Consider the following 21,176-nt stretch of genomic DNA (forward strand, 5'->3'; position numbering starts at 1 on the left):
AGACTGTCTTCTAGCCTGAGGAAGTGCTGCTTAATTATTTAAAGCCAGACAAAATATAGCACTCTGGAAGAGGTATCAGGGGAACAAGCTTGCCCCAACAGAAAATTCCTGGGATGATCCAGCTGGTCTTTTCTCATTTCCAGCATCTGGAGAGCCGATCGCAATTATGCAACTTAGTATCAGGCCAGGACACTGTAGCACTCCAGGGCAACCCACAGACACTATGTTTGTTGTCACTCTTTATTTTAGATGCTCTAAATATACACACTCAATGATGCCCATTGCTTAACATGACTGCCCCTACCTTCAGGGGAATGGAAAGCACCTCTGAAAGGAAAATATGCTTGAGTAAAGGGACTCCGTACTTTCTATGCCAGAACCAAATATATATATATGTGTGTGTGTATGTATATATATACGTATACACACAAATTATAAACAAATATCTTGACCAGTCAAATTAACAAACAGTACAAAATAAGTGAGACTTTATGGTCCACCTCCAACCTAACGCAGCCATGAGCCAACAGAGCTATTCTGCTCCTCAGTCCACAATACACCTCAGTTGCACAGCATTAACAGTTTACAATAATATTAAAGCACCATTAAAACTCTCTTTCCAGCTCCTGGGACTCAACTCCAGTAACTTTTGGCAAAGAATGTCTACCCAACGTATCAGTTTCAAAAATGGGATGCAGACAAGCAGTTGTAAAATATCTGAGATATCTACGTCCCTCTTCCACGGAGTCACAGATCCAAAGGGACCGAGACCCTCAGTTTGTTACCTGAATGGGCAGTGATACACTTCAGCAGAGATTTAAATCCAATTTCATCTAAATTTACCCAAGAAAGACAACAAAAAACCAAAAAATAAAACAAACAAACAAACAAAAAAGCAAAAGCCCATTGTGAATAACTGGAAGTTAGCAGAATTAAAAGAAATAATTTTTTTTAAGACAAAGTTTCTGGTTAAAGAAAGGGGGTGGGGGAAATTAAAACTTGTAAGTCAGCTCTCATTTCAGTGTCACAGAAAAGCTTCATCTCTCTGTTTGGAGCTGTAGCTACCAGAGGTCTGTGGTCATTCTCAATCAGTCTTACCCCCAAGCATCTTTGTGTCAATAGCTTGGATTGAGCATGAAGAATATTTGTAATCTTTTCTTGGGGGAAAAAAGTGAATACTAATATGTCAGTGTCAGATTCTGAGTGCACATAAAGCATGGTATCAATCAATCAATCAATCTCATTGAGTCAGTTAAATTAAATTTACAGAAGTCACAGGAATGAGTTCATTGTGAGGAGGGGAAATGCCCAGATCTGCCCCGTCTGTTCTACCACAGCCTTTTCCTTCAATGACATTTGAGATTCTGGCAGTGAATATCCAATAAAACATGCACTCAGATGCTCTCTGAGCCCTTATCCCTCACACTGAACCCATGTGCCTTACAAGCTGGAATGCCATTTAGAGTATAGATCTGATGCTTTCACCATATACAGTTTTTGAATATGGGATATAACTTTCAGACAGGTAAATACATGAACATCAATGACCTGGCAACAATATGGCTAGGATCAGAGAGGAAGGAACATTTCTGGTAGCAAGGTAGCTCCTTCCTAAGGAGCAGCCAGTAATTAAAAAGCAACTAATCATTAAACTTCATAGTCCAAATTCCTCCCTATAGCTGCTCCACTCAAACTACTTTAATAGAAAACAAACCAGCCTTGTGCAATGGAGTTTGACCAGCTCTGGTTTCAGTTATACAGCTAGTAATACTGATTCTCTTTGAAAACATTTAGCACTGTTTTTCCCATGCATTTCAGTCACCCACATGACCACCAAACCACTGCAAAGTTCTGCAAAATGGTATTTTCTGTTCACAAGAGGCCCCTGCTCTAGACAGTGGGAGAGGAAAAATTGCTGTATCATATATTCTCCCCATTTTCAAGAGTAAATTAGAGGTAAGGCTTTCATTTCATCTCACAGCTGGCAACCTCAAGATCCTACAGAGAGAATTAGCTTCTATAAATATTCACATCTTTATTTTGGGCCAGCTAGATCTTGGCCCAAAAGAGCATAACAAAAAAAAAAACAACCCTAAAAAACTAGATCTGTGTTCTCCAACTCACCAGATAGGTCTGATGGGGACCTCAGCTCCAGAGCACACTGGCTGCTCTTTGGGGATGAGACAGCTGTGGATGGTTACAGCACCTTCACCAAATCTTGAAGCATATTGGCCAATTCTATCTTCAGCTTCAAGTCAAAGGAATTGTGCTGAGACACTGACTTCAGTTACCTTAATAAATGGAGATGAATCACATTTCACTCAACTCTGGACACCAGAGTTCAACACCTAAGATAGCCATCCGATGCTCTGTTTATAGTCAGTGGATGGAATATGACACCTCCAGAGAACCCTTCGTCTGGTCTATTTTAGAACAAGGTGAATCCTCCCCACGTGATGACCCATGACAACTCGGGCTTGAAAGTCTTTTGCACACCTAAACCAGGGCACCTGAATCTCAGTCACAAATAGCATTGTGCCAATTCACAATTTCTACTTTTTTTTCAGCATTTTAGGAAATGCTTGGCATCAAGCAAAGCACACACTGAAGGATTTTCAGGCATGGCTGGCAGCAAAAACTCTTTAAGTCATGGCTCCCTTCCACCAAACATATAGAGTTCATGCTTAAGAAACACCCATATTTCAGTAACCTATTTGCTATAAAAGTATTTTCTATTAATAAAGCATCATTTGTCTCTGTTGCTATCCAAGGAGTGTATGCATTAATGTTATCTTACCTTAACCTTTTCTTTTTAAACTTTATGTTTTGGTGTTTGCTTTCTCTCATAATTTTGTGTAAATATACATCAAGGATTATGTTAAATTAGAAAAAAAAAACCCACAACAGAAACAAGATTATATATATATTATATAAATAATGTATATTATGTCATATATAAGTTTATGCTAGTCTATCAGTGGGGGCAGAGCTGTAGGGTGAAATACTTGGCATTAAGAGAGAGCTTTCATATTACTTTTTTGAGTCTTCTACTTCAGGTTATCTTCAATCAGATCCTGTGGAAGGAATTAGCACTTGGAGAACATCATGTGAGTGCCCAGAGTGATCTGTCCTCCAGCTTGGTTTCATTTGAAATGAAACCTGTTGATGCATGCACTCTGATGTGAAAAGCGCAGCAAGAGTGGATTACAGGATGTTTGCTGCAGAAGTGCACTCCCGTTTTAACACACTAATGCACATGCATCCATGGTTCTTCAGAAAAGGAGGAAAGCCTGCAACCCTGGTTCTTACCCCACAGCATTGCACTTCCTCAGCTTTTTTTTTTTTTTCTTCCCAGTTTTTATCAGAATTTTCATACCCTGACATTTTGAAAGTGATAGAATCATACTCACAGTTTATCTTATCTACATATTTAAAAGATGAACAGTGAAAAAAAATAATCGATAGCAGCAGCACATAGGGAATTCATAATTTTGGGGCAGCAATCTGATCTGCATAGATATGCTTGGATGAAATTGCAGCATACTTTGAGAACCCGATAAAATTTTCAAATATTTACACACTGATCCAGGCAAGTTCCCAGATGTATGAGCTATGGAGCTTCCCGCTGTACTGCCCAGGATCCAAATGCACTTGGTCACAAACAGAGCACTGGAGACAAATACGCTCATCCTAAAGCACACACAGACAGGTACTCCTCCATTGAGGTTAGTGGCTGTAAAGTTATTATATACATTAGCAGAACTTGCTATCCTTTACAGTACTACCCAGCATGGTTGGACTGCAAAGAAAACATTCTAAGAAATCAGAAAACAAAAACCATCTGATTTTGTCATCGGGTATTTTATGAATTTTTCTTTTTTTAAGTAGTGCAAGCAATTCAGAAAAAAATGCCCAAGAATTTCCTTTTAAGGGCTTTCCTTTCCCAGCTGAAGCAGAGCACTCACTCCTTAGGGGATTAGCTCACACATATTCAACTTCTACATACACGTAATATTACACTTCTCTCCTGATCGTTGTTGTTTTTTGTTGGTTTTTTTGTTTGTTTGTTTGTTTTAATTACTGTTTATATTCTTCCATTTTCAAAGACAAGGCTGCAAAGACTGTTGCAACTTAAGCCCATCTCCAAGATAATAGTGATAGGACAAGAAGTGAAGAGACCAGCCCCCACCTGACCACAACCTCCTTTCAGGGAGTTGTACAGAGCAATAAAGTCTCCCCTGAATCTCCTCTTCTCCAGACTGAACAACCCCAGTTTGCTCAGCCACTTCTCTTAAGACTTGTGCTCCAGATCCTTACTCATTACCCTTCTCTGGTTATGCTCAAAGGCTTCAATGTCTTTTTTGCGGCAAGGGGCTCAAACCTCAACACAGTACTTGAGGTGTAGACCCATCATTGCTTTGCAGAAAGCCTCAGTGCAACATAGAGACCAGAAGCTGCCTGAGGCCACGGTGCTGCAAGGAGCAGCACCAAGGCAGGAGGACTGAAGCACTACGATCACGTTGTTGTTGGTTCTGTTTTGGTAAGCACTGTGTTGATGGGAAAAGCCAGTGCTACAACAGGTGACAGAAGCCTCACAGAGCAGAACATCTTGAGAGGTTTGTAACAGATTTCAATGCTACTTCTCATCCTCATTTGCTGATGCCAGACTTGAGATAGCTGAAAATGAAGCTCTCTAAACACTCTGTATTTAGCCCACGTACAATATGGTTTAACCCACACACAGTCTGGATTTCTCAACAGTGAAAAGCACCAATAGCTGAACTGCTTTCCTGAGAGCTGCAAGGAGCACTGGTGGGTGCTGAGGAGTCAAAAATCAGCCTTGGGAAGATTCAGCTTCCACTTCCTTACACTGCAACCCTTGGACCTTTATCCAAACCAAACACACAACAGAGCATGAATGATGCCACTGACATAACTGTAGATCCAAGGAACTGATAAGAAGGAGATCTGTAGTTAATAAGGTGTGCTGGGAAGTTGCTAATTAGAACTGAGAATGTGAATTGTAAGTGCTACAGCCAGTCAGAACCAAGATGCAGTGTAATATTTGAGAAGAAAAAAATCAGAGCATTTCTCTTCAGACATTTAATGGTCAGTTGAGGGTTTTCACATTTTAAATTTAAAAGCCAGGACTATAAAAGACCACTCATCACTGAAGTGGCCAGCTGTGTTCCTAGGTGCATGCAAAATGAGGTACTATGTCCTGCGGAACTACTGTGACTTGCTTTGTGCTTAAGACTTTTATAGGAGTATCATGAAATAATTGTAATGCTATACAGAAAAAGGCAAAGATTATCACCTGACCAAAGCATGATACAACAGATCCTATCTAATTCATAGCAAATATAGCTTTATATTACAATCAGTTAGATCCCTAGAAACATTAAGTTTGGAAAAGACCTCTAAGATCATCTAGTCCAACCATCAGTCCATCACCACCATGCCCCTCAGTGTCACATCCAATTGTTCTCAAACACCTCCACAGATGGTGACTCCACCATCTCTGTGGGCAGGCTACTTCCAGTGCTATACTTTGTGAGTAGAAATTTTTCCCTTCTAATTTTTGGTGATGAAACAATCCAACCATTTGAAAACTACGTATTTAGGAGGACAGTATGCATTGCTAACACAATGTCATAGAACTCATTGAAGGTGAGGATAATGTCTTCATGTTTTTTTTGTGATAACACGAACTTGATCTAATAACAAACTTGCTTAACTTCCAAATATTAAGGCAAACTCCAGAGCCTAAGTGTGCATTATGCAAAGAAAAAAGAAACTGAAGACAAACACACTGGGGAACATGAGCAGCCAGCAGTTTGAGGTTTGTGTGCCCAAACTGGTAAGTGTACAAGATGCAAATTCACAGAAGGCAAGAATTAATCAGATGATTCACAAGCAAAGGAACGCTCACATTTGCCAGATTTTTGCCTTGTCAAAACTAGAAATCATATAGACACACAGAACTGTTTGAAAGGGCCCTTCGAGGCTATCTAGTCCCACTCCCTTGCAATAAGCAGGAACCTACAGCTAGATCAGGAAGCTCAGAGTCATGTCCTGCCCTCCAACCAATTTTGTAAACTGACCGTAAGATATTTGATGGTCCAGGAAGTATGCAGAAGGTAGCTGTAAAGCAACATCTGCTTCAGTGAAGGTGTCAAGTTTTTTTTTTATTTTTTTTTAAATCTGTTTTTCATTGAAAGATTATGGTCTAAAAAAGGGTGATACCATGGGCCTGAAGGTGAGAAGCTGCGTCCAGTTACAGCACAAGAACCAACAGAACAAGGGAACAGAACAAGAGAACAAGGGAACAGAACAAGAGAAGTGGAGCTCCAGCAGAAACAGGGATGCAGCTCACAGAACAGACAAGCGAGCAGCTAAAAGCCGTTTCTGATCATATATTAGCATAAAAATTCACCTGACATGGAAATACAAACTTTGTGCCGTTATGGCCTATTATTTACCAACAGTATTTGAAATAGACCATGGAAAGGTGACCGGCAAGTTCTGTTTCCTTCTTACTATTTTAACCTGAGAAAGCCACTGATAACACAGCACAGTTCTTTAGAATGAAGAAAGGAAAAACCCAGCCCAGAGTAATTACCCGGAGCAGCGGAGAGGCAGGTGGATGCAGACAGTTTCCCCGCGTTGCTCGTTAATCCTCCTGCACACAGCGCAGGGCCATAAAGGCACGGGAGCGCTCCACGGAGGGAACACCGCGGGGCACTGGGCAGCGCTGCCAACACTCCTCCCCACCAGCAGCGATGCAGACGGGTGCGGGAAACGAGGAAGGCCGGCTGGAACACGACCCAAACGGCCGTGCCGAGGAGCAGCACCACGAACCCAGCAGGAAAACGCACCGCAATAGAGGGGGACGAGTCTCCGCTCTACGAGAGCAGAGCGGTGCCCGAGGGAAGCCCAGCCAGCAGAGAACAAGCTCGGTGGAGGCAGCCGCCCCAGCACCCGGCCCGGGCCCACCTGAGCTGAGTCCAGCTCCAGCTCCAGCTCCCACCTTCCCTCAACCTGCCGAGCCGGGCAGCCGCTCCCCAGTCACCTACCTGTGGGAGTGCAGCAGCCGCTCCTCGAGGCTGCCGCCCGCCGCGAGCACGGCACAGCACGGCCAGGGGAGAAGGTGGAGGAGGCGGCGGCGCACTCGGCGCGGCCCTCGGCCCGCCCCACCGGGGCACCGGCATCGCGGGACCGCCGCCATTGGGCGTTCGCCGGCGGCGCGGGGGCGGTGGCATCGCCTCCGCATTGGCCGCGGGCGCCGCAGCTCCGCCTCTCCCCGGCCACGGCTCGGCGCTGGTGCCGGCCTGAGGCGAGGGGAACCCCAGGGAGATGGCAAGTGAGTGTATGCAGGCTGTAATTTTTAACCCTACCTCAGCGCCAAGGCTTTTAATCAAAGGAACTTGCGGACATGCAACACGGGCACCGCGCACAAACACGTGCGCAGGTGCTCGTGCGCGAGCCGCACCCCTCAACTGATTTGGGGAATTGCTCCCGCGAGCTCAGGAAGCACCACTTACTGGACAGCTTCCTTGCAAATTGGAACTTACAAGCTGAAAAATGTTAATAACCGTAAACACTATAATCATGCAAATGTTAACAACCTTAATTAGTACCAGAGTCACTGAAGAGAAAAAAAAAAGTTACGTAAGTTTGAAACCAGATCACCTGAGGAGAAGCGTTGTTGCAGAACACCAGGAATTCTGAAAGGAGCAGCAAGCACCACAGGGCCACCCTGTAAAGCACGGCGCGTGGCAAAGGGCACAGCTGGTTCAGCTCGTCCAGTGCTTGCCCTTCAGGAGTTCCCAAAGGGGCCACAGTTGGCAGCTAGCAGAGATCCATGCTCTAAAGGACTGCAAAGGCTGTCAGCCCCTTCCCGGTTCTGGTCAATCCTTGAGCTTCATTTCTTCTTTTTTCGTCTTTTTGTTTTCCAAACAGAATCAGAATTAGCCATTACAGACTAACTTTTCTCAGCAGCACTGAGACTGTAAGCACACCAGCAGGAGCAGTCCTAGTGGCAGTGATCACCCTACCTCACACTATAAAGCCAGCAGCACCAGGCTGTGCTTATCAGTCAGGTTGTAATGAAGGCTCGGCATCAGAAGACTGCCCTTTTCTCTCTCAACATTGTTTACTGACAGATTTTAGACAGTTTAAAGGTTGACAAAAAGCATATTCCTAAACTTAAAAAAATCATCCAAAGAAAAAGGTTTGCATGTAACATGCCACTTTTGAGTGAACAATAGGTGAAGTTCTCTGAAGCACTGATCTCTTTTTCAGTAAACCAATGTTGCTGGATTCAGCAGTTTAAAATAGAGGGAAGCTATAGGTTTATAGCATTTTATATATATTGCTATAGGTTTAGAGTATTTTATTATCTTCAATTATTTAGTCCATTACAATTATTACTCCTTTACCACAGCATCAGACAACACCATTATGTAACACCATTTAACTGTTATTATACTTAACCATTATTCTATTCAGACTTGCAAGATGATTCACTAAGCTTTTGTTCTCCAAATGCATTTACCTGTGGGATCCAGAATGCAAGGACCAGCAAGTAAAACACATCCTACAGATTCTGATTCTTTCTAAGCATAACCAGGATTAAAAGCATGGAACCTCAAACCAAAGCATTTCAATTATACATTAAGTTTCTAGTTGAAAACTGCTATTTACACAATAGAAAAAGAGAAGTTAGAACAGACTTTTTTTTTTTTTTCTCTCCTAAAAGCAGGAGATGTTAAAATTTATTTTTATTTCTTAATTTTTAATTCAAACACCTCAAAGAGCCTTGTTTACTTACTTAGGATGGTTTGGATTTGAAGAACAAAGGTTGTGTCCTTCAGTTTTCTGATATATATCATAATGTTGCCTGTTAGCCATAGAAATACAGTATTCTCCTCTTGGTATTCTGATCTATGTTGCAGGCAAATTTAGCAGATGAGACTACAGGGTTAGAGCATTTGAGATCATAACACTGAATGGTAGTACTGACCAGCTAAAGGCTAGAATCATTCTGAATCCTATTTAAGTACATACACTCTCACTTCTTAATTTTTATTTATTTATTTGTTTTTAACTCAGTAGTATTTTTATTTTTTTTAAATAGATTCGGGATATTTCATTTTAAAGATGACACTGCACTGCATTTAAAAAAAAAGACAAAAAACTTCTTAAGCTCCTTTATTCCCATCCAAAACAGTGATACTCAAGCAAATTTCTCTGCAGATTTAACTGAGTTGAATCAGTTCACAGGGTCAAATATATTTCATTTCATTAAGTTAAGCAAGGAAATGCCATTGTAACTTCTGGAGAGTGATTTAACCCTCTGTGGTACACCAGAAGAGGCCAATCTCAGAACCATACTGAAGCACAGCCAGAGCTTTAAACACCAATGTGCACCTGCCTCCAAATAAATAAATCTGTACTTCGCTCATCTGTTTATACCACATCCCAAGGAGTACAGCCACACAGAAATATTCATGCATGTGCCTCAGCTCAGAGGCTGAGATTATACAGAACAGTAAGATAAAATACACAAGATCACCTGCTTAACTCCCTTGCGTTGTACACAAATGGATGTGGATAAGAGGTCTTTGCTTCAGCTAACACAGGCAAACATGAACAATCATGTGCTTCAAGAGAGAATAACGTGGACTGGATATAAGCAGAACATGTTCTGAGAGGAGTTTAAATCCACTAACTTCAAAAAAGTGCCGTTCCCATTATGACAAGCTATCACCTTCATTTCCCATTCCTAGATTGGGCATTTTCAGAAGGAAAGATGTTGCTCAGATACCCAGGCATCCTTGTTTTGTCCTGTAAGAGTAAACCACTGTAATCAGTAGCCACAGAGTTAGCTGTGATGTGAGCACATGAGAAGATTGCAGAATAGTAGTGCTACAAGTGCTACGGTCAGTGTAAAAATTAGGAAGCATTAAATTTTTTTTTTTGTAAAAGTGAGAAGCAAAAGGATTGTTAAAGAGAAATTCATTTATATGACTTGAAAACTTCCTTCCTGTAGCTGCAGGAAAATCTCACAGTACCACAGAGCTCTCCAAGGACTAATGAGATGCTACATTAGAAAAGTTTAAAAAAGTGGTTTATTTTTAGTTTGTAAAGTGATTCATTTTCTTCCAGCTATTCATTTTCAGTATTTACCATAGAGGTTTTCAGTTTTGAGCCAAAATATAAATAGATGAGAGCTATGTTTTATGAGGCTAAACATACACCAGAAACATTTAAAAATATTTCACATGAATTTATGAACTAAAAGTGACAAATGTAGTGAAGATCAAAGTTCCAGGGGCTTTTAAAGTCAACATGACATTTAGACTCTCTCAAACAAGTATTAGAAACTCCACACGTGCAACTTTTTTCTTGCATCTCAATGGAGCTCTTCACTGAATATGCAAGACATCAGAGTAGGAAAACAGTTAACATATTGTCATATTCACTAAAATAGTTAATTCAGAGCCTCTTTTTTCTTCTTCTGAGAAATGCCTGCCTGGTTATACCCTTTATCTTCTACTGAAGCTCGTATTCCTAGTAAGACATTCAGGAAGGCTGTTTGTTTAGCAAAGTAGCAGAAAAAGCCAACACAGCTGTGCATAGTGAGATCACTACATTTATCTCACTGGGTTTGAATTCTCTTACTATAGGCACCTCCCATCTGTGCAATGTTTCTCAGAGAAAAACAACCAAAGCAAACAAAAAACTAATCGTGAAGATCAGTCCAATTGCATAAAAACCTTGTAATACACCAATAATCAACTTTGGAATTGACTGCAGGATTTATACATATTTTTGCATAGCTATTATTCCTGATGGACTGTCCAGTCCAACAATCAAGTTGATAAGAACCAGAGAAAATTAATCACTACATCAAAATTTAACCTAAGTCCTCCCCACACCATAGCAACAACAGTGAAGATTATTGACTACTGGAAAATTCACCAAGCATATAAATTAATTTCAAAGAATCACAGAACTGCAGGAGTTGGAAGGGATCTGGGATCTGATGAAATAATAGAGTCCAACCTCCCCACTAAAGCAGGTACCCTACAGTAGATCGCACAGGTAGGCATACAGTCAGGTCTTGAATATCTCCATACAAGGAGATGACACAACCTCTCTGGGGGCAACTGTTCCACCCTGGTTTCTTTTAAACTTCAAAAAAAAAAAAAAAAAAAAAAAAAAAAAAAGTGTAGTTATTTTCCCTCTCCACTTCAAGCACAACATAAGAACACATCATTTTAACTTAGTACTGTAGAAGAATAATGTAGAAGATATAGGAGAGGGCAACTTTTAAACTGACTTACCACAACTGAGTAGTTTGGAATTAAGTAGTACTTAATTCTTGATTTGTAAAGCAAGTTCTGAGGCAGCTGCCAACAAGTACTTAACTCCTCTCAAGATATCCATGATTTCACAGTTTCTGAAGGTACAGGAATTTCTCATTTTTGATTTCTGGAGTATCTCCCTGTGGGGCACCGGTTGATATCTGATGCCCCCTAGTGGCTGCAGGCAAACATCCCAGGTAGAAACAATTCTCCAGCAATTAATAAAAAAAAAAGAGCAATATCAATATGAGCCTTGCACAGAAATGACCAACATGCCATAGAAAATCCAGAAAGTCTACTTATACGCTACCTTATAGCCGTGATTGGAAATGAAAAGGACTTTCAAGAAGAAATAACCTGAGACAGGAAACATGGAAAGTGTCAGAAGAGTGAAATAAATTTAAGTATTTTTAACTTTTAAAAAGTTGTTCTTAAAGTTTTAGAAATGTCAGTGTAAAAAAAAATAGATATTTAAAAAAAAACAACCAGAAATTTCACTTTCAAAGAAGTAAAAGTATGAGCAACTACTTCCATAAGTGAACTGCTTGAAATATCACTGTGCTTAGAATCCTAAGTTTACCAGACTAACAAACAATGATGTATTTCAAGGTGAAAGCATTCCCTCAGATGTACTACAGAATCCAATGACTATGCTACAGAAGTTAAGCTGTGTTTACCACTTGCTACCTGAACTACAGTGGTTCTCCAATTCAACATACTTCTCTTTCCTGTAAACAAAAGATCATAGAATGGCTTGGGTTGGAAGGGATGGCAAGGATCATGAATCTCCAATCCCTCTGCCACAGGCAGGGCCACCAACCTACATATTTAATACTAGACCAGGCTGCCCAGGGCCCCATCAACCTGGCCTTGAATACCTCCAAGGATGGGGCATCCACAACCTCTCTGGGAAGCCTCTTCCAGCACCTCACCACTCTCATAGTAAAGAACTTCCCCCAGTATCTAATCTAAATCTTCACTGTTTCAACTTAAAACCATTTCCGCTTGTAAAGATGACAAACCATTCGCTAACTGGATAAGTAGAACTCCAGCTTAGCTTTTGAGGAAGCTCTCTCCCCTTCTTCCCCCCCAGTAAAAGGACGAGAATCTTCTACTTCTCCCACGACAGAAAACAGTGATCTCTTGCTTACAGGCTTGTCAACTTGTAGCTCAAGCTTAGTGAGCTTTGTTTTGTACATCAGGCTTAAGCTGGTTTTAGTATCAGCAGTTATATTTTGTTAGCTACCTGCAGCAAGTGCTACTGGCAGCAGCTTTAGCTACTTAGAACTACTTTTTTTCCACACTCCCCAGACACATTCATATACCCACTTGCCACACACAGTCCAGATGCAGCATATACTAGAAAAAAGCATCACACAGAGAAGACAAGCTAGCACATCTGAAAATACAATGCACAATTTTCATTTCTCTTTTCTATATCCTTCTAAACTAACTTCGATTTGTTTTTGAAGAGGAATAAAAGTGAAATGAGTATCCTTATAAGAAGGTATGCATTCAGTAGTGGAAAATAAATGATTTACAGTTGACGTCCTCTGTTACCATAAGTAATGTAAACACTGAACGTAACCACACAAGTGGTATCTTTATTTCACAAGATTAAAGATACAGTACAAAATGAATCTGTACATCTTTCTATTAACAGAATTTGTTTACACAATTATATTACATTTGACCAGCCTTTATACTGATTTTAAATACAAAATAAATTTACAAAAGTCCTACAAGACTCTTTAAAGAACTGCAGCCGATAAAAACAAAGGACTATTTGAGGGGGGAATCCTATGCCATATGCATTTCCAGTAGTTCTCAAACCAAACTAAGTTTTGTTTAGTTTAATATTCTCTGAAACAAAAATAAAATTTCAGTTTATTGTTGCCTATCTAAAAATAAAGCAACTTGCAAAAGTGACTATGACCCCCTGTAATATAATCCTTAAAGGCCAAAACTAGCATAAAGTAGGTGGAAACTAAATAATGCATAGTCTTAAAAGTCCTTTCACAACCCACAATTTAATGCTCTTCTCCAAGAAGAATATTTGATAGTTTTTTTTTTTTTTTCATTTTTTTATTTTTTAAACTTTTAAGTTTAATAAGAGCAGCTGATGTTTCATGGAAGATGACTAAGAAGTAAATAAAGTTTGCTTCAGGAGTCTCACTGGGATATTTATATCAAAGATTTTACCTGTACTTAGATTCTCCTACAACAGACATACAAAGCAAGGAAAATTGTTTTGATAGATTAAGTCCTGGGGCAAATCTCAAAGGGAAGAAGTAGAATCTTAGTTTTCTCAACAGTTTCATGTTATTTTCAGACTGCAAGAACAGCTGAAGCAGCTGATGTGCTTACTTAATGATGCAGGTGTAGAAAAATATTTCCCACCACATCTTTCCACTGTTTTCTTGCATACAGAACTCCCACTGACAATAGCTACTGCTCTTTATAGTTGTTATTTTCCCTTCAGGGAGAAAACAGCAGGTGTCTGGGAAGGCCAGAGCATGCCTATTTGACCTAAGTAATCACAAAGAATACAGTTTTTCCATTCAAAAAACACTTCAGATAAGTAAAAATGCTTATCTTAAAATTAAGTATCCCTTCTAAAATAATTCTGCATACAAGCTATAGGACAATCTATTACCAAAAGGGAAGAGCACTTCACCGCAAACAACTGAGCAATCCAATTCCTCAGGGAAAAAAGCAGTTTGACAAACCAAGCACACAAGAAACATATTGCTAGTAAGAGTTAAACACATTTCTCTCAAAATGCAAGTTTCAGAGTAGAGTAGCAAGGGATTGTCTCAGAAGCTGAAGTGATGTTGTATGACAAATGGTTTAGAAAATGTATTCATTTCTTTAATCCCTGAGTTAACTTGCTATTACTCCTGGTAAGTACTTCTTTACTACTACCACTTCACTCAAATGAATGTCATCTGAAAAAAGTTAGTGGTAGCAATTTGGTAGAAAGCAGGGAAAAAAGCAGAAAGACTTCCTTATTGCTTCTTCAAAAAGCAGTTCTGTAAAATGGAATAATTCGCTGATCTCCAGCCATTTTCTTCCGCTGATTTCTTAGCTGTAAAAATGCATCAGTTCAGTGAAAAGCTAGCTGTAAGACTGTCACATAGCAACAATGATGAGAGAGTCTCATGCAAACAGAGCTTTTAGAATTTAGTTCTAGCAGATAAAAACAACAAAAACATTTTAATAAAGCATTAACAAAATTATTAAACATCCTAAGAGATCAACGAATCAGTGATAGTTAACTGGAAAACATTTCCCATATAATCTTTAATTTATTCATGCTGAGCTAGAAAAGAACTATTAGGTGACAGAGGCAAAAAGAAAGAGGTCAGAAGAAGTGCTCAGAAGTCACAGGTACCTCAGAAATGCAACTGGGGAGTGCTGTACATTCCAGACTCTACATTTCAGTTCAATACTGTTCCAACTGATAATGATGAAAAAGACTGAAACAAAAACATTCCTCTGCCACATGCTGCAACCCTCCATCAAACTACAACAATGGATTTGTCTCCACATAACCAGAAGAAACATTTTCAAGTACTGAGAAGCTCTACCTCTATTTTAATATTAAGTCATCCATGACGTTTCAGTTCACAGAATAGCATCTTTCTTTCCCTCTCTCCCAAACTACAGATATATTATGCAACAATTGCATTAAGTATAAAAACAGATCAAAGTCTATGCCAATGCACTGAAGCTGCCAATGCACTGAAAAAAGTATATGAAAGAAAGCTCTTAACCCTTTGAATGAAGTAGATTTTGTCAGAGAGAAGCTAAAGCCTTATCTTTGTATTTCATTCTACTTTAAGACAGGACAGCATATTCAGGAGTTCAAACGCTAGCACAGAAATAGGTACTTAACTGATTTGCCAAGAGCACAAACATCTGTATTTGTTACACCTATGATACTGTTTTCCAACCTCATACTCTGAAATTGTAGTTCAATGACAAACTGTCACTAGCTTCTTGCAGTCTAAAAACATATGCCCACAGGTCATACATACTCTCTATACTCCAAAAAAGGCCAACACTAATTCGGTGGTGTCAAGAGTCAATAACATTAGCTGTCTTCAAATTTTGTTACAGGGATCCTCAGGTTGTACAGCTACTCAAACATTGGCTGACTTTCTTATGTATGCCCAGTACAAAAAGGGTAGGCCACTGCTGTGATTTAACACAGGATTTTTTAATCAGTTAACTGAACTTGTAGCATCACTGGCTTAAATCCACACCTTTCTGTAGAAAGTACATGCCTTTGGGACCCTTCTATTTTTTTGCTGCGGATGCATTAAACAGATGCACATAAGATACTACACTTCATCTGCAAGAGGATCTTCTTACAGTGCAGATAACATGAAGCATTGTTGGAAATAAAATACAAGGTTTTCTCTACTTAAAACCAGGAAGGCATATGGTTCTGTTCTTTCTTCAGTGCCCACACTAACTCTGCTGCTTTCTGCAATGTAAATAGACTTGGCATGTCTGTAACAACAAGGTTACACTATTTAAAGATACTACTAACTTTTCCTTACATTACTAAGGATTGCAAGTTAAGAGACTCCAAAAAACTTTTCAGAAGGATGTGAGATCCGGGCCTGCACAGTTTGCAACTAATTAGTTTTACAAACACTATCTATTTCAACTCTCCTCCTGGGCTATATACTAACTGTTGACAACTGTCTACTTTGATGATAATGAGGGAAAATACCGGAAAAAAAAAAAAAGCACAAATGCAATTACATATTTGCTGGTTTAGTTTTACAGAACTTATAAATAATCCAGATTAAACTTTTCAAGACAGCATAGAAGACCAAAGAGTAAGAAATAAATCAAATAAGGATTGTAGAAATACTTGAGGTGGAGATCAGAATATGAATTCATAGAGCTCCAACTGTTTTGGACTTCAAATACAGTTCAGCTTCTTGGAATGAAACTGGCCATAAATTCATTATTTTTATAGGGCAGCTGCTATCAGACAGGCAAAAGTCTTCTAATGCTAGCCTTCTCTCTCTCTCTCTCTCTCTCTCTCTCTCTCTCTCTCTCTCTCTCTAAGATGAAAAGGACTCTGAATAAAGAGAAACTAGATACAGCAGGCAACATTTTTTTGTAGTAGCACACTTGTGTTTCCATGAAAAAAGCCATAGTGTTATTCCATTGGCACTGAAATAACATTCAAATCAGTTTCAGAAGAAATTTCTTATCCCTGAAAAAAGGCATCATTCTAAGCAGCTTTCATACTTTAATCCTTATTAACTTCTCTGTGCCTCTTTTATGGAAGGGACGATTAATCTGAAGTCCTAAATCACAATGAAAGTTGTTCTTCTTGGAAAAATCCAGTTCTTTTACCGAGGCCCTTGTTGCTATTGTGGTGGTTGATGCTCTGGAGGTGGTGGTTCTTGTTGAGGCACAGCTGGTCGTAGTCCTGCTGGTCTGGGAATTGCCTGATGTTGCCTTTGTCTATAAGCTATAATTGTTCCCAGAAGCAAGGTGATGATGGTCATAAGGTAAAGGTCCCACTCAGGCCCAAGCAGCTGGTCCATATCAATATGTGAGAAGACTTCCCTTAACTAAGAAAGAAGTCCATATTATCATGTCAGAGAACAAGAACAGGAAGATGTTTTATATTTGACTTCTAATATTTTTAATGTACAAGCTACTGAAGTTTTAGAACTGCTACTCTTCCCCTCTATTTCTGAGAATGAAAAATAATAATTACAATGTCATCCTCAATTTTCAGGAGTTAAATGCCAATAAAAGCAATGCTCTGTAGAAGGAGCTATTTCCAAAGATACTGTTCCTGACACACAGCTATGTAGTTTTCACACATGCAGCAAATACAAAAAATTTAAATTATGTGCCCTGTTCTTATATTAGTTGTCTTGAAGAGAGGGGCACAAATGCTACATACAAAGAGGAAATGAACTCAGTCCAGCCAAATAGGGAAGCATCTGCAGACTATCGTGAACAATGGAACACTAAGGTCAAGGATAATTAAGTTATATGACACTGAGATTCATGTAGATAACTTACAGGGAAGTTACCAGCCAAAACACTTCATTGTTAGTCATGTGAACTGCCTTTCTATCAGACTATGACTTGCATAAGCTGTAGCCAACATAATCATGTTCTCCTACAGTGACATTGTACTTATTGACTGTAGATCTAAAACTTTGAATACCAGTGTTCTGTGTAGTAGCTTCTGTGAGCTCTGATTATTTGCTCAATTGATTTTCAAAGTTTCAGTTGTTCACTCTTGAAAGTTTCAGACTATTGATTTCCAGTCTTACCTGGATTGCTTGAAATCAAATTTGCTCTAAGAGGAAATAGCTTTCCTATCATTTGAATTTATCAAGTAATCCAAAAGATAGTAAGATCTCAGAATACTGAAGAATATTTCAGATAGTATATGGAGAAAAATCGCCTAAACTCAATTTCATCATTAAGCAGAAACTCTGTATGGTAACTGAACTGCCAAATATAAGCAAACATGACTTAAGTGGGAGTGTTACAACTGAATATAAAACAGCAAAAGAATTGGGGCTACAAAAAAAAAACCAAACCCAAAACACTCTCTTTTCTGTTAAGCAGTCAATGTAACAGGTGGTCAGTTTTAACATCAGACGCTTGGCTAGAAGCAGTCAAATAGGTTTGGGATATTCTCTTCAAGGGAAGAATAGCACTGAACAGCACTGACTACGCTCTTCTCAGTTTCCCACTATTGCACAGATAAGAACTGCAGCTTCTACAACTTTAAAAGACAACGTCAAAAAAGAAAAATTTACTTTAAGGCTCACATGAGACTTCTGCTCAAATAAGGTATCTATTCTTTTAAAAGAAGACTGAGTTGTAAACATTTCTCTTTTTAATTCTACTTACATTGATTTCTCGTATATACTGCATAGAGTATATCACTCCAAGCTTGCAAAGAGCTAGGAAGACTGGAACCTGGGCATCTGGGCTTGCTTCAGCAGCCATATCATAGAATCGTTTTGCAAGATGAATATCCTACAATTACAAAGATACAAAAATAACTTCCTGAGTTCTTTAGAACTGATAAGATCTAGAGCTTTTTCTACATGAAAATACATGCTGTCATTTGAAAATGTTTTTTTTTTTTTTTTTCTTGGTTGAGTTAAACAAAAACCATTCAAGTACAACCCCCTCCTTTTTTTTCCTAAGGGATGGTCATCTTTCAATATACAAGTAGAAGCTTACATCCAAGGATAAAGCTAGCACAATTGATACTGGAATTGAAGCTAATAAAGAGATCAATATTAATAAATTCAACCCATGCACTGTAAAACAAAGCCTATATTTAGACAACAACTTGAGTATACTTTATGTATGCAACACCACACCAGATGAGAAAGAGTAAGAAAACAGAAGCCATGTAGGAGTACATAGCAACAACTCCTCCCAGCTATAGTACAGCACGCCTCCTGCAGAAAGCCTGCAACTTCTAACCATTTCTGAACACATTCCAAATTAGATTCTACTTCTTATTGTAAACCGACATGCCTAAGTGAGAGCAGTGTGGTAAAACATGATCAACAGCCAGCCAATTTTAGAGAAGCTTAAATTAGCCATCTCTACTGAGCTAGTTGGAACAAAGTGATTGTATCATGAACAGAGGATACATGTAGCTAAATACCTTAGCTCCCCCTCAACTGCTTTCTACTTGTTAACACAGAAAAACTTAGTTTTTTTGATACACACGGAAATGATTTTTCAACGTACCTATGAACCCCAAAACAACTCAAGTACTCTTCAAGCCTGGGAAGCCTGCCTGAATTTCCTTGTTTCCTTATACTAAGACAGTATACACGAAATAAGCATACAAAGGATCCTAATCATGTATTACTTTTATTTCTAATTAGGAAGTTATTAGTTGTATTTATACATTCTTCACTCTCACTTGATAGATGAGAAAGAGCTGCAAACGCTTAAGTGTCTTAATACAAGTAAAGAACTAAGATTACACCGAATCCTAAAGAGCACCATGGAAAAGTTAACTTAAGAGACTTGATGCTGTTAAAAATAAGAATATAGTTTTCATTCTGATATGCAGACTCAAATTGGACAATATCAGTGAATACATGAATAGCAGTATGTGTGTGAAACTTCTAAAGGGGTTTAATAATTGGCTTTGAACTAGAATGAATCTCAAAGCTATCCATACAGAGCAAATACAATACAGAATCCTATCTGCAAGAAATACTGTTTATTCAGTAAGTAAATGGTGAATAATGCATAAGCTGTTTGGAAGAAGTATCATACTTATTCAGAACTATCCTGAATCAACAACAACCTGAGCTGAAGTCGTGCAGCTATTAGATCATTTTTCCTAGCTCTGAATTGATTGCAATCTTAATGGTATGAATATAGGTAGAGAGAGAATAGAATTACACAACACTTCATTCAATAGTGAAAATTCCCAATTTGTTAGATATTGCAATGCTAGAAGTCAATAAAGGACCCATCCACAGCCCTCCAGTGAAAGAACAGACTTCAATGGCAGACAACATATGCTAACATCATGACTTCAGTTGAGTTATTTGAAGGAGACATTCAAAATTCAGTAGTTTCCATTCCAGGAAAGGATAACAAAATATTTCTTGACTCAAAATTCAGTCTGTCTTTTCTTAGGCTATCCTAATCCAACCCTGTTCCAGTCTTTTTTGTCAATCCTAAACGCCATTCTCTCTCATCTTATGAATCTAAAATTTAGGAAACAGCAAGTGAAGAGTAGCTAGGTGTTCAAAATCTCCAAGACTGGTTTTATAGACTATATTTCTTGTCTAGACATTCTCAGTGCTCACTTTCCTTATTTATATTAGCTATTTCAATTAAGGTAAGGTAGGTTGCTCAGAATTAGTATGCAAATTCAAATTACATTCTCTTATATATGTCAGAATAATGAAAAGGATTCTGTACATTTTAGTTTACTTAGGGGCTGTTCAGCCTGGAGAAGAGAAGGCTTCAGGGTGACACGATAGTGGCCTTTCATTACCTAAAAGAGGGCTAGAAGAAAGAAGGGGACAGACTCTTTAGCAGGGTCCCTTGAGATAGGGCATGGGGAAATGGTTTCAAACTAAAAAAGAGGAGATTAAGACTGGGCATAAGGATGAACTGTTTTTTTTGTAAAATACATCGGAATAGGTTGCCCAGAGATGTAGCAGAAGCCCTGTCCCTAGACACAGACTGATCTTGGTGTAAATGTGTTCACTGCAGAAGAGCCGGTTTAGATGATCTTTAATGGTCCCTTCCAATTCAAAAGATTCTAAGATCTGATACATTTCTTATAGGAACTAAATGCGCTGCCTTCTTCTAGTATTTTGTAAAGCAAACTGCAGTCTAGCCTAATTTGAAAAGCTACATCTAACAATCACATTGTTCATATCCTCTGAAATATCAGTTCATTTGTTTTCAATATCATGACATTTTGAAAAGAAGAGCTCCATATACTTTCAAGCACTGAGTTATAAGTAGAAGCAATCCTGTGCAGAAATAGCCTGAATCTGGAATTGATTTTGATTTCTTTCATTATATTTTGAAGTCTTGAAAACATTACAAAATTGGATGCAAATATGAGTTACCCTTTTGCCAAACTTCACAATTAAGGGCAATTTCTTCCCTGCCTATACCTTACTCCCTCACACACAGAAGCATGAAATGGATATATTTCTGTAATTGCTAAGGGAGGCTGTACTGAGGCATGCAAATTCCTGCTAAGTGACTATATAGTGGCTGAAGTCCACTATGACTAGG

General features: G+C 38.9%; 2 protein-coding genes across 4 annotated transcripts in view; both read right to left on the minus strand.

Moving 5' to 3' along the window:
• Positions 1-7,769, minus strand: part of STON2 (stonin 2) — a 70,743-nt gene extending 62,974 nt beyond the window's left edge. The window contains exon 1 of one of the 3 annotated variants that reach the window (XM_042814868.1): positions 7,693-7,769. The gene's annotated coding sequence lies outside the window, so the exon portion shown is untranslated. Of the gene's footprint in view, positions 1-2,124; positions 2,207-7,076; positions 7,160-7,692 lie in introns of those variants that run through there. The other 2 variants (XM_042814865.1, XM_042814866.1) reach the window with 2 other exon arrangements.
• Positions 7,770-12,956: 5,187 nt separating this feature from the next.
• SEL1L (SEL1L adaptor subunit of ERAD E3 ubiquitin ligase) overlaps positions 12,957-21,176 on the minus strand; it is a 31,125-nt gene continuing 22,905 nt past the window's right edge. Inside the window, exons 20-21 of the mRNA XM_042814121.1 lie at positions 18,285-18,413; positions 12,957-16,975 (exon numbers count right to left, since the gene is read on the minus strand). Coding sequence (XP_042670055.1) covers positions 16,769-16,975; positions 18,285-18,413 — 336 coding nt within the window. The 3' untranslated portion in view covers positions 12,957-16,768. The remainder of the gene's footprint in view (positions 16,976-18,284; positions 18,414-21,176) is intronic.

The sequence above is a fragment of the Centrocercus urophasianus genome, unplaced genomic scaffold, assembly GCF_019232065.1.
Source record: "Centrocercus urophasianus isolate 14NV4802_14NV808 unplaced genomic scaffold, USGS_Curo_1.0 seq_14, whole genome shotgun sequence".
NCBI classification, from domain to species: Eukaryota; Metazoa; Chordata; class Aves; order Galliformes; family Phasianidae; genus Centrocercus; species Centrocercus urophasianus.